We start from the raw sequence: 12,228 nt of genomic DNA on the forward strand, positions 1-12,228 counted from the left end.
AAAGGTGCAAGAGTGTCTAAGGCAGATGATAGAATATTGTTGTAATAAAAAACAGCCTCGTTGACAGACGTGGATGCGTGCATTAATTTGTATTTTAGACCTTTACAGTTGGGGAAATGGAGATTAAGGAATGTGCGAGATGATTTTTTAGCATTCCTGGGTGGTAGGTCTATCAGGTCTGACATGTAGGCTGGGGCATCACCATGGATGATTTTGTGAACTAAGGTACATACTTTAAACGTGATGCGTTCTTTGAGTGGGAGCCAGTGTAGCTTCTCTCGTAGGGGTTTTGCACTTTTGTATTTTGGTTTTCCGAATATGAGTCTGGCTGCCGTGTTCTGGGCTGTTTGGAGTTTTTTGAGTATATGCTCTTTGCAGCCTGCGTAGATTGAGTTGCAATAGTCTAGATGACTGAGTACTAATGACTGTACCAGATTACGGAAGACGGTGGATATGGTGACCATGTTTGGTTTCATGTATAGCTGGTATGTCTTTGGCTGGTTTGAACTTAACTGGCCAGTGGCAACTATCGGCTTGGCAGATTAAGTTCAAACTGGGCAAAAAAGCTGGATATCAATGCTGGTCACTGGAAATGACCTGGCATTAAATATCCAACATTAGCACCATCCGCGGGAGTCAGCCAGGCTAACTCCTGTGCTCTGAATATCAGTCCCTATCTATTATGCACTACCACATCAATGATCAGATGGTGACACCATCACTATGAAGCCTTCATTGGCTTCCTACTGAAGCCTGATGTCAGTTAAAGTCTACATGTTGGTTCATAGATGTATATTATTCCTCCCATTACATCTCTTTCCTCTAATTGCTCATTGCGCTCTACCCACAATTATATTTTTGCAATATCTGACGCTTTCAGAAGTAAAATTTAAATCAATTCATGTGGTTATGTTTACCCATCAAGCAGTAACATGTAGGAATTCTCTTCCTCTGAGAACCAACCCCCCCCCCCCCCCCTGTTTACTAAGCCATGCTAGTGGCTGCCGCACAGCAATGCCGACATAGCCCAGACAAAGTGAATGAGCTGTTTCGGCATTTGCGTGCAGCTTAGTAAACGGGGGGGGGGGGGGGGGGGGGGATTTTATTTCAGTTTTAAGTTTTGCTTATTTCCGATCTGAGGAAGAAGGGCAACCTTTGAAAGCTAATCAAGAAATGTATTAAGTTATGTCCAATAAAAAAGGTATCATCTTATTTTCTTTTCCATGTTTATTTTGTTTGATTTCTATTGATAACATTTCAGTTTTAGAAAGTTAGTAAAAGTTGGGAAAATTTTAAAGTAAAGTTGTAAATTTCAGTCTCCAATTTTAATCTAGATATATCTAGGGCTCTTAATCCTCACAGAGCCAAATTGGTCAGTAGCAGAATATTTATTTATTTATTTATTTATTTGTGGCATTTATACCCCGCTCTTTTCCGCTCAATAGCAGGTTCAGTGCGGCTTACAAAGTATGGTACATAGTATCACAGAGATAATACACAGTATGGTATAAAGTATCATGGAGATAACACAGTTATAAAGAGTGGGAGAAAAGTATGCGATGTGGGGAAAGGATTGGAGTGTGGGTATTGTTTGTGGTGTGGGTTAGGTTCGAGACTTTGTAGGGTCGTTTGGGTAGGCTTGTTTGAATAGGTAAGTCTTCAGCAGCTTTCGGAAGGGTAGGTGTTCGCTGGTTTTTCGGATATGTCGAGGTATGGCGTTCCAGAGTTGGCTGCCTATAACGAGAAGTTGGATGCGTAGTAGGTTTTGTATTTGAGGCCTTTACAGTTGAGAAGACGAAGATTGAGATATGTTCGAGAAGAGTTGGACCAGTTCCTGGCTGGAAGATCGATCAGGTTGGACATGTAGCTTGGAGATTTGCCATTGAGACTCTGTGGATCATAGTGTTGGCTTTGAAGTTTATTTGTTCCTTGATAGGGAGCCAATGTAGCTTTTCTCGAAGTGGTGTTGCACTTTTGAAACGTGATTTGCCAAAAATGAGTCTTGCTGCTGTGTTTTGGGCAGTTTGGAGTTTTTTTTCATGATTTGGGCTTTGCAACCGATGAAGATGCTGTTGTAGTAGTCAGCATGGGTAAGTACTGTGGATTGTACTAGATTGCGGAAAGTTTTCTGTGGGAGGAATGGTTTCACTCTTTTCAGTACCCACATCATGTTGAACATCTTCTTCATCGTGGCTTTGCATGAGTGTCTAAAGTTAAGTGTTTGTCTAATGTTACTCCTAGGATTTTAGATTGTCGGATATTGGGATTGAAACATCTGGGGTGTTCAGGGTAGTTGGGAGCAGAGTAGAGTGTTGTGATGAAAGGATTAGACATTGAGTTTTTTCTTTGTTCATTTTCATCTTGAAAGCGTTGGCCTAGGATGTTGGATGTTCATGGCAGTGGTTTTATCCTAGATTTCTGTGAGGTTGGATTGGGAGGGGATGAATACTGTGATGTCATCAGCGTAGATGAAGGGATTTAGGCCAGATTTAGGTAGGGATTTGGCCAGAGGAATCATCATGAGGTTGAAGAGGATCGGGGATAGGGGTGAGCCTTGGGGGACTCCACATTTTGATGGCCACGCAGGCGATATTGAAGATGTTGATTTGACCTGATAAGTTCTGGTGGTGATGAAACTTTTTGTCCATTTAATGATGTTTCTACTGATCCCTAGCTTATCCAGCAGTTTTGTGAGAATTTCATGGTCAACCATGTCAAATGCACTGGATAGGTCGAACTGCAGAAGAAGTATTTTGTTGCCAATTGAAATTTCTTGTTTGAACTTGGAAACCAGGGTGAGTAATACTGTTTCTGTGCTGTGTGCAGGTTGAAATCCCGATTGTGATTCATGTAGTATGGAGAACATTTGTATGAATTCATTAAGTTGGGAGGTTACTCTATTTCCATCAGTTTGGTTAGAAGAGGGATGGAGGCCACAGGTTGATAGTTGGTGATGTCATTCGCTGGATCCTTGGGGTTTTTTGGTATTGGTGTGAGTAGAATATTGCCGTATTCGGCAGGGAAGGAGCCTTGTAGGAGTAGGAGATTTAAGTGGGTGGTGAGTTCAGTAATGAATCATTCTGGGGCCTTTCTCATAAGATTGTTTGGGCATGGATCCAGATGGCAGTGAGACTTTGAGAGTTTGGATAATGTTGAGGAGACTTCTTTAGTGTTGAGGGGGGCGAAATCTGTCCAGTAGCGATCTGCTGGGATCTCTTCAGTATCGGGGTCTAGTTTGTCAAGGAAAGTGTCAAGATTGGTATCATCGTGGGGAATTGTGTTACACAGGTTTGTGATTTTATCGTTGAAGTATTTGGCCATCTGGTCGGCTGATGGACAGTTTGAGGGTGAGGTTGTTACTGGATTCGTGTTAAGAAGATTCTTTATGATTTTATATTATTTTTTTATGTCTGTTCCAGTGGCTGTGATTTGTTTCGTGTAGTATGTTCTTTTGGCTCGTTTAATGTCATTCTTGTATTTCTTTTGTGTTTGTTTCCATGCATTTAAGGTGATAGTATCTTTTGATTTGCTCCAAGTTTTTTCAAGTTTTCTGGTTTCCTTCTTCAGTTTTTTTAATTCTTCATTGAACCATGGAGAGGATTTTTTCTTTGTGTGTAGTGTTTTGGAGTGTAGCGGAGCGATTTCATCTAGAATGAGTTTGCATCTATGGTCCCAATCTGCAAGGAATTGGTTTGAGTTTGGGTCTATCGACCAGTTGTTGTCGTAGATAAGTTGCCAGAAGGTTTCCTTTTCTACTCGTCCTCTGGTTTTAATTGTTGTGTGTTCTGGTGGTTTGGGTTGGTCTTTTTTCCGCCAGTGTATGGATACGGTTGCTTTGTGGTGGTCGGACCAGGGAGATGCAGCCCAGTGTATGTCTGATAGGAGGAAGTTTTGATCTGTAGAATGTTTGAGTGTGATGATGTCAAGTGAGTAGCCTTTGTTATGGGTTGGTTCTATTGGAGGAAGGTTGAAATCACAAAGTTGGAGGAAGTCTATACAATCCCGGGTGTGGGTAGAGGTGGAGTCTTCTAAATGGAGATTTAGATCCCCTAGTAGTAGTATATTGGAGTTGTTGACGCATGCGTTTGATACAAAGTCCATAAATGTGGTTTGGTTATTTATACAATATAAATATAAAATATATATATTTATACAATATAAATTGTAATCTTTCCTTTCTCTTTTCCTTTGATCAGGGAACTCTGGACATGGCTCTCATCGATTCTGTTTGTGCCTCGGACAGTCCTGACAGGTACAACCAAACTTTTGATTTTTCAGGGTAGATATTCAAAGGGGATTAAGTGGGCAAGAGATGCTCCTGCCTGTGCTTAAAATCCCAACAGTGGGTCAAGAAGGGCATTTACCCAGGAAGTGCCACTGAATATCCCTGACCACTGCACCATCATCCGATTAGTGCTGAGGTGGACTTAGGGCAAATAGGCTCCTGCGATATTCAGTACTAGTGATCCCAAACATATCCGGACAGGTAGGACTCCACAAAAAGCAATTATCTTCCCTCAGTCTATTATGTAGGTGCCACCACATCGATCATATCGATCAACACCTCCCTAACTCCTTAGTCTTTAACAATTTTTGAAAACAGTAGCAGATTTTATAATTCTGTGTTGAGGTCAGCTAAGAAGTCTTATTTTACTAAACAATCTGCAATGTCTAAGAACCCAAACAAGAAGTTGGTTAATATAGTTACTCAATTAACCAATAAACCAGCAATAGCATATCCATCCCTACCATCTGCTGATGCACTTCCTATCTTTTTTTCCCAGTAAGGTTCTTTCTCTTCAAGATTCGATTTCCACTTGTGGTTCATTATCCCCTACTCAGTTGTGTTCACCTTCTTCTTCATGTAATTCAGTTTCACTTTGGACTGCTAATAAATTTCCTTCACTCTTGGTGCCAGGCAAAATGATAGACTAATATAAAAATACAAAATTACAGAGCATATTCAAAAGCATGGATTAATCAGAGAATGCCAGCTTGGATTTAGTGAAGGGAAATCTTGCCTCACCAATCTACTACATTTCTTTGAAGGGGTGAACAAACATGTGGATAAAGGGGAGCCGGTTGATATTGTGTATCTGGATTTTCAGAAGGCGTTTGACAAAGTACCTCATGAAAGACTCCAGAAGAAATTGGAGGGTCATGGGATAGGAGGTAGTGTTCTATTGTGGATTAAAAACTGGTTAAAAGATGGAAAACAGAGAGTAGGGTTAAATGGTCAGTATTCTCAATGGAGAACTCCCTGTTGACAACGCCCTCATCCTCCCCGTCTCTTCAGCCCGCAATCTCGGAGTCATCTTCGACTCCACCCTCTCCTTCTCTGCCCATATCCAGCAGACAGCTAAGACCTGTCGCTTCTTCCTCTATAATATTAGCAAAATTCGCCCATTCCTCTCTGAACAGACCACCCGAACCCTCGTCCACTCGCTCGTTACCTCTCGTCTTGACTATTGCAACCTTCTTCTCGCTGGCCTCCCGCTTAGCCATCTATCCCCCCTTCAATCTGTCCAAAATTCCACTGCACGTCTTATCTACCGCGTGAACCGATACTCTCATATCACCCCTCTCCTCAAGTCGCTGCACTGGCTCCCGATCCGCTACCGTATACAGTTCAAGCTTATCCTATTGACCTTCAAGTGCACTCAATCTGCAGCCCCCCTTTATCTCTCTACTTTCCTCTCCCCGTATGTTCACACCCGTAACCTCCGCTCTCAGGACAAATCACTTCTATCTGTACCCTTCTCTACCACCGCTAACTCCAGACTCCGACCCTTCTGCCTCGCATCACCTTATGCCTGGAACAGACTTCCCGAGCCCATACGCCATGCGCCCTCCCTGCCCATCTTCAAGTCCTTACTCAAGGCCCATCTCTTCTCCCTTGCTTTTGGCACCTAACCACCTTCCCCATTCATGTTACCTACACTGACTACATAGTTTGTAACCTTTAGATTGTAAGCTGTCTACACTGACCACATAAGTTGTAAGTTACCTACACTGACTACATAGTTTGTAACCTTTAGATTGTAAGCTCTCTTGAGCAGGGACTGTCCTTCCCCTTGCTAAACTTGTACAGCGCTGCGTAACCCTGGCAGCGCTATAGAAATACTAAGTAGTAGTAGTAGTAGTAGTAGTAGTAGAAGGGTAGTTAGTGGGGTTCCCCAGGGGTCTGTGCTGGGACCACTGCTTTTTAACATATTTGTAAATGAGTTCTCCGTGTGAAATGAGTCACCAGTTGAGACTTTGATTGGAGAGTGTTCCTTTACACATATATAAATAATGTACATTGAAATTTAGTGAGTCTATCAGTGGCCAAGCCATGTTTCTGGCAGAATCCCAAAAAGTAGCAAGACTTTATGCCACATATCAGAGTAACTTAGTAAATGACGGCAGCTAAAGACCTGAAAGATTGATGCAGTCTGCCCAACAGTCACACTCATTATCAATTCATAATTAAAGCAACAAAGAATGTGATAGAAAATACTTGATCATGTTCTTTTTTGGTATTTCTGGGACATAGACTGTAGAAGTCCACCCGGCTCTGTCCTTATGTGCCAACTAGTGGAGTTGCCATCGAAGCCCAATCCAGCCTGTCCGAATCCATGATCTCATTTGTGGGTCAAAGACCATAAAAGTCTGCCCAACACTGTCCTCATGTTCCATGTACTACATTGTAGCTTCAATGCATGCCCCCTAGTACTAGTATTTTTGGAAAGCGTAAACAGACGCTTCACATCTACCCTTTCCACTCCATTCATTATTTTATAGACGTCTATCATCTCTTCCCTCAGCCGCCTTTTCTCCAAGCTGAAGAGCCATAGCCGCTTTAGCCTTTCCTCATAGGGAAGTCATCCCATCTCCGCTATCATTTTCATCACCCTTCTCTGTACCTTTTCTAATTCCACTATATCTTTTTTGAGATGCGGCAACCAGAATTGAATACAATATTCGAGGTGCGGTCGCACCATGGAGCGATATAAAGGCATTATAACATCCTCATTTTTGTTTTCCATTCCTTTCCTAATAATACCTAACATTCTATTTGCTTTCTTATCCACAGCAGCACATTGAGCAGAAAGTTTCAACGTATCATCAAGGACGACACCTAGATCCTTTTCTTGGTCCGTGACTCCTAACGTGGAACCTTGCTTGACGTAGCTATAATTCGGGTTCTTCTTTCCCACATGCATCACTTTGCACTTGCTCACATTAAACGTCATCTGCCATTTAGACGCCAGTCTCGTAAGGTCCTCTTGTAATTTTTCACAATCCTCCCGTGATTTAACGACTTTGAATAACTTTGTGTCATCAGCAAATTTAATTACCTCACTAGTTACTCCCATCTCTTTTATAAATATGTTAAAAAGCAGCGGTCCCAGCACAGAGCCCTGGGGAACCCCACTAACTACCCTTCTCCATTGAGAATACTGACCATTTAAACCTAGTCTCTGTTTTCTATCTTTTAACCAGTTTTTAATCCACAATACAACACTACTTCCTATCTCACGACTCTCCAATTTCCTCTGGAGTCTTTTATGAGGTACTTTGTCAAACGCCTTCTGAAAATTCAGATACACTATATCAACCAGTTCACCTTTATCCACATGTTTGTTCACCCCTTTAAAGAAATGTAGTAGATTGGTGAGAAGATTTCCCTTCACGAAATCCATGTTGACTTTGTCTCATTAATCCATGCTATTTCCTGTTCCAGGGCAGGGGACCGGCAGAGCCGACAGCTGCACACCAGGGGTGGAGTGATGTGCTGGGGGGGGGGGGGGGGGGCGCAGTGGTGACCCGCCCCAGGTGGCGAACAGGCTAGGAACACCACTGAGTGACAGCGTGTTTTTAACCGCTTCTTCTAACAACTTTCTTGCAGAGCAAACTCTTTTGTAATCATCACAGCAAACCGCATTATTCACTGCCACACGGACACGCCAGAGGAAATGCATCACTGGATCTGTCTCCTGCAGAGACCCAAAGGAGATTCCAGAGTTAATGGCCAAGAGTTTCTGATCAGAGGTAGAGAATGACGCACTTGCTCCTGCACTTGTGGTCTCCAGCTTCAAAATGGCTGCCATGAACTAACTGGCTAGATTAGGAGCAGGATGGAGGAGCAACTTAGCCAGTTAACAGCGATATTCAGTTCATTGACTGGCTAAGTAACTGCATAACGTTATATGGTGAGCCAACTACACACAAGTCTGGATGTCAGCCAGTGCCCAGTAAATTCTGGGTCAGCAGACAAACCCAGATATTCAGTGTCACGAGATGCACATGCCTTAATAATGAATATTGGAGTTAGGTCAGCCTGTGGCTGGAAGCAGCTCACAAGCCTCTTACCACCGCGGGTTGAATATTCCCCCTATCTGGTTAGTGGCTGTAAGTTCTAGGAAACACATCTCTTTCTTGAATGATGCACATCAATCTTCACGGCCTCATAGGTTCCCCCATTACATATGACCTCAGCAATCTCTGTGGTCTCCAAGGCTCCTGTATTAACAACATCTTTGTGGACTGTTCATGTTCCACTAATAAAAGTGCCTAGAGAGCCACAATACCAGGGTTAGCCTCTGCCCTGACTGTCTGTTTGCTGAAAGAGAGTGCCAGTAACAGCTGCTAACTGTGCCATGGATGCTTCTTCTTCTCTTCCTACAGGATGGCTCCAGAAAGAAGTGCGCAGTCCCAACAAAACGTCCTCTTTAAAGCTGAAGAGGCGCTGGTTTGTTCTGAACCACGGTGCACTGGATTACTACAAATCCTCTGAGCGCTCCATGCCCAAGCTGGGTACACTCGTACTCAACAGCCTCTGCTCTGTGGCCCAACCAGATGAGAAAGTTTTTCAAGAAACAGGTAAAAAGGCAACAGAAGTGCAAAAGAAGAACCAGCACTTAAGCAGGTTAATTTCACTGTGCGGCGTGATTACTTGCGTTTCTGCTCCATGAGCATTCGAAGGAATTGCACAGCTGCACTTAGATTTCTGCAATAGCAATGGAAGACGTTTCCATCAGTATTTCTGCAGATTTGTTGTTTTGTTTGCACTTACTGCTTTGATTTAGTAACTGTATAATACTACCTTTTAAAGCAAAATGTTAAAATGTTTAAGAATAAAAACTAACATAGGAGATATGGCATTCAGAAAAGAACGTGAGTGCTGCACCAGAGTATCTAGTCCGGTCCGTCATGTCAACCCATGCAGACTCTCACAAATTTACACACTTCATAAATACATAGTAACGTAGTCAATGATGGCAGATAAAGACCTGTAAGGTCCGTCAAGTCTGCCCAACAAGGTAAACTCATTTTACATGGTATATGATATTTTATACCTGAGTTTGATTTGTCCTTGCCTTTCTCAGGGCACAGACCATAGAAGTCTGCCCAGCACTGTTCTTGTACTAAAAGTTCTGAAACTAACGTTGAAGCACCTTAAAATTTACACTCCAGCCCATCCCTATCTATTCAGTCACGATCAGGGCACAGACCGTAGAAGTCTGCCCAACACTGTTCTTGTACTAAAAGTTCTGAAGATTCTGGAATCCCAATTAGTAGCAACATTCCTTGTAGAACCCCAAAGAGTAACATAGTAAATGACGGCAGATAAAGACCTTATGGTCCATCCAGTCTGCCCAACAAGATAAACTCATTTTACATGGTATGTGATACTTTATACCCGAATTTGATTTGTCCTTGCCAAACGTCCGCCCACCCTACCCCTCTACCCACCCACCCCTAGAGTGACATGTCTTATATAACCTCCCTATCAACCCACTCATTACTTTTACATCACCCATTTCTTTTCTTCTATCACCTTCTCCCACTACTCCAACCAGAGTTACACCTAATCACACTGACCACCCTTCAACATCTTCAGTCCTTCTGTGACTGTTCTCTTGTGCTTGACTGCTTAAATATTTTTAATTTAAATGCTTTACTTTTTGTCTATTAGATTGTAAGCTCTTTGAGCAGGGACTATCTTTCTTCTGTGTTTGTATAGCGCTGCTTACACTTTGTAGCGCTCTAGAAATGTTAAATAGTAGTAGTAGTAGTATATGCACCATCAGATCAATACTGTAAGTAGCACAATGTAACTGTCTGAGAATATCCCAGCACTTGAGCATGGTTAGGAGAAAGCAGAGTGAGGCCTCCTGTTAAAAATGATTTATTTTGTTGTTTGTTGTAGGTTATTGGAGCATTATTGTGCATGGGAGGAAACACTCATACCGACTCTACACCAAATTTCTGAATGAGGCCATGAGATGGGCCTCAGCCATTCAAGGTGTGATCGATAACAAGAGTCCAATAGAAACACCCACACAACAGCTTATTCGTGGAATCAAGGTAGAGTGCACCAGTCTGCTCCTTCTTGGCTTAAATGTGGAAGTGGCTTCAGCATTTGTGTAACCTTTCTTACAATAGAACAGTGCTTGCCAATATTTCTGTGGCCATGACCCTAGTTTGCACAGCCATAGAAACCATGCAATCCCCAGGCAGCGTGAATTAATAACATCCTATGGAATGCCAGCCCAGGTTGTGAACCCAAACGTGGGTTTTGTGACCCCCATTTGGCACTGTTCCTTCTAAGCTGAGCAGGAGTCCTTCAACTGCATTTCTGCCAGTAGAGGGCGGTGCTTCAATATTGTGTAAAATAAAATCTTTAGAGACAGACAGGACACCTCACTATTGAAAAAAATTATAGTGAAACAGCACCCCCCACTGGCAGGACTGTAGATGGAGGACTCCCACTCAGCTTAGAGGGAACAGTGCCATTTGGAGTCAGTGCTCAGTTTGGGAAGCTCTGCTCTAGAACAAGGTTAAACCAGTCAGCTGAAAGAAAAAATGGTGATCTTAGAGATTTTGTTTTTTTTTAAGGAGGAGAAATCGATTAATAGTGACAGTTCTACATGATCTAGGTGGTATTTTTGTTAATGTCTGTAGACATTTCATATAAATTAGGCACAAACTTTTTGTTTAGAAAATTACAAAACTATTACACTTGCTAATTTGTACAACTTTTCTTAATTTAGTTTTTATTAATTATCCAAAAAGCATCATACATATTAAAGAAAATAGACATGATCCTCAAAAGCACAGGAAGTAAGGCAAACCAGGAAGAATGCTGGCCTGACTGGTTAAATCTTAGGGAGGTTCCCGTACCATAGGGGCACTCTGGGACCATACCGGATGCATAAGAACATAAGAGTAGCCATACTGGGTCTAGGGTTACCATATGGTTCCAGAAAAAGGAGGACGGATTGAGCCAGCCGGGTTTTACTTCCATTGCTTTCAATGGAAGTAATTGAGCCAGCCGGGTTTTACTTCCATTGCTTTCAATGGAAGTAATTGAGCCAGCCGGGTTTTACTTCCATTGCTTTCAATGGAAAGCAATGGAAGTAAAACCCGGCTGGCTCAATCCGTCCTCCTTTTTCTGGAGCCATATGGTAACCCTAACTGGGTCAGACCAATGGTCCATCTAGCCCAGTATCCTGTTTCCAACAGTGGCCAAGCCAGATCACAAGTACCTAGCAGAAACCCAAATCATGGCAACATTCCATGCTACCAATCCCAGGGCAAGCGGTGACTTCTCCATGTCTGTCTCAGTAACAGACTATGGACTTTTCCTGCAGGAATTTGACCAAACCTTTTTAAAACCCAGATATGTTAACCACTGTTAGCACATCGTTTGGCAAAGAGGTCCAAAGCTTAACTATTCATTGAGTGAAAAATTATTTTCTCTATTATGGAATATCTTAAATTTAATGACACAGGCGAGGTCAGAGTGAGTACCTTGTGGGAAGGCCTCAAGGCAGTGATTAGAGGGCACCTAATAGCACTACGAGCCCATATATCAAAAACTCGCATGGACCAGGAAAACAATATTAGGAAAGAACTCAGACAAGTAGAACAGAAACACAAAGCACAACCAGATGATACTAATGAGGCAGAAAAGTTACACCAGTTGAGATTAACACTTAATGAACTCCAAATGGAAAGTCTAGCGGCGCAATTACAACAGACCCAACAAGAACATTTCGAGTTTGGGGAGAAAGCGGGTAGGCTTTTGGCCAATAAGCTTAAAAAAGCAAGCTCAGCGGAACCATATAGGGGGGATACGAGATACGAGTGGAGAGCACATCACACAATTAGATCAAATACAGAGAACCTTCCTAGAATACTATACCTCACTATATGAGAAAGAGCCCACATTGGAGCCAG

The 12,228-nt window shown here is 42.5% G+C and overlaps 1 protein-coding gene across 1 annotated transcript in view; it reads left to right on the plus strand.

The window, feature by feature from the left end:
- Window positions 1-12,228, plus strand: part of LOC115475155 (unconventional myosin-X-like) — a 290,858-nt gene that overhangs the window by 173,565 nt on the left and 105,065 nt on the right. Inside the window, exons 28-31 of the mRNA XM_030210896.1 lie at window positions 4,197-4,252; window positions 7,892-8,034; window positions 8,671-8,865; window positions 10,196-10,353. Of these exons, the coding sequence (XP_030066756.1) occupies window positions 4,197-4,252; window positions 7,892-8,034; window positions 8,671-8,865; window positions 10,196-10,353 (552 nt within the window). The remainder of the gene's footprint in view (window positions 1-4,196; window positions 4,253-7,891; window positions 8,035-8,670; window positions 8,866-10,195; window positions 10,354-12,228) is intronic.

Source organism: Microcaecilia unicolor, chromosome 7, assembly GCF_901765095.1.
Source record: "Microcaecilia unicolor chromosome 7, aMicUni1.1, whole genome shotgun sequence".
Classification (NCBI taxonomy): Eukaryota; Metazoa; Chordata; class Amphibia; order Gymnophiona; family Siphonopidae; genus Microcaecilia; species Microcaecilia unicolor.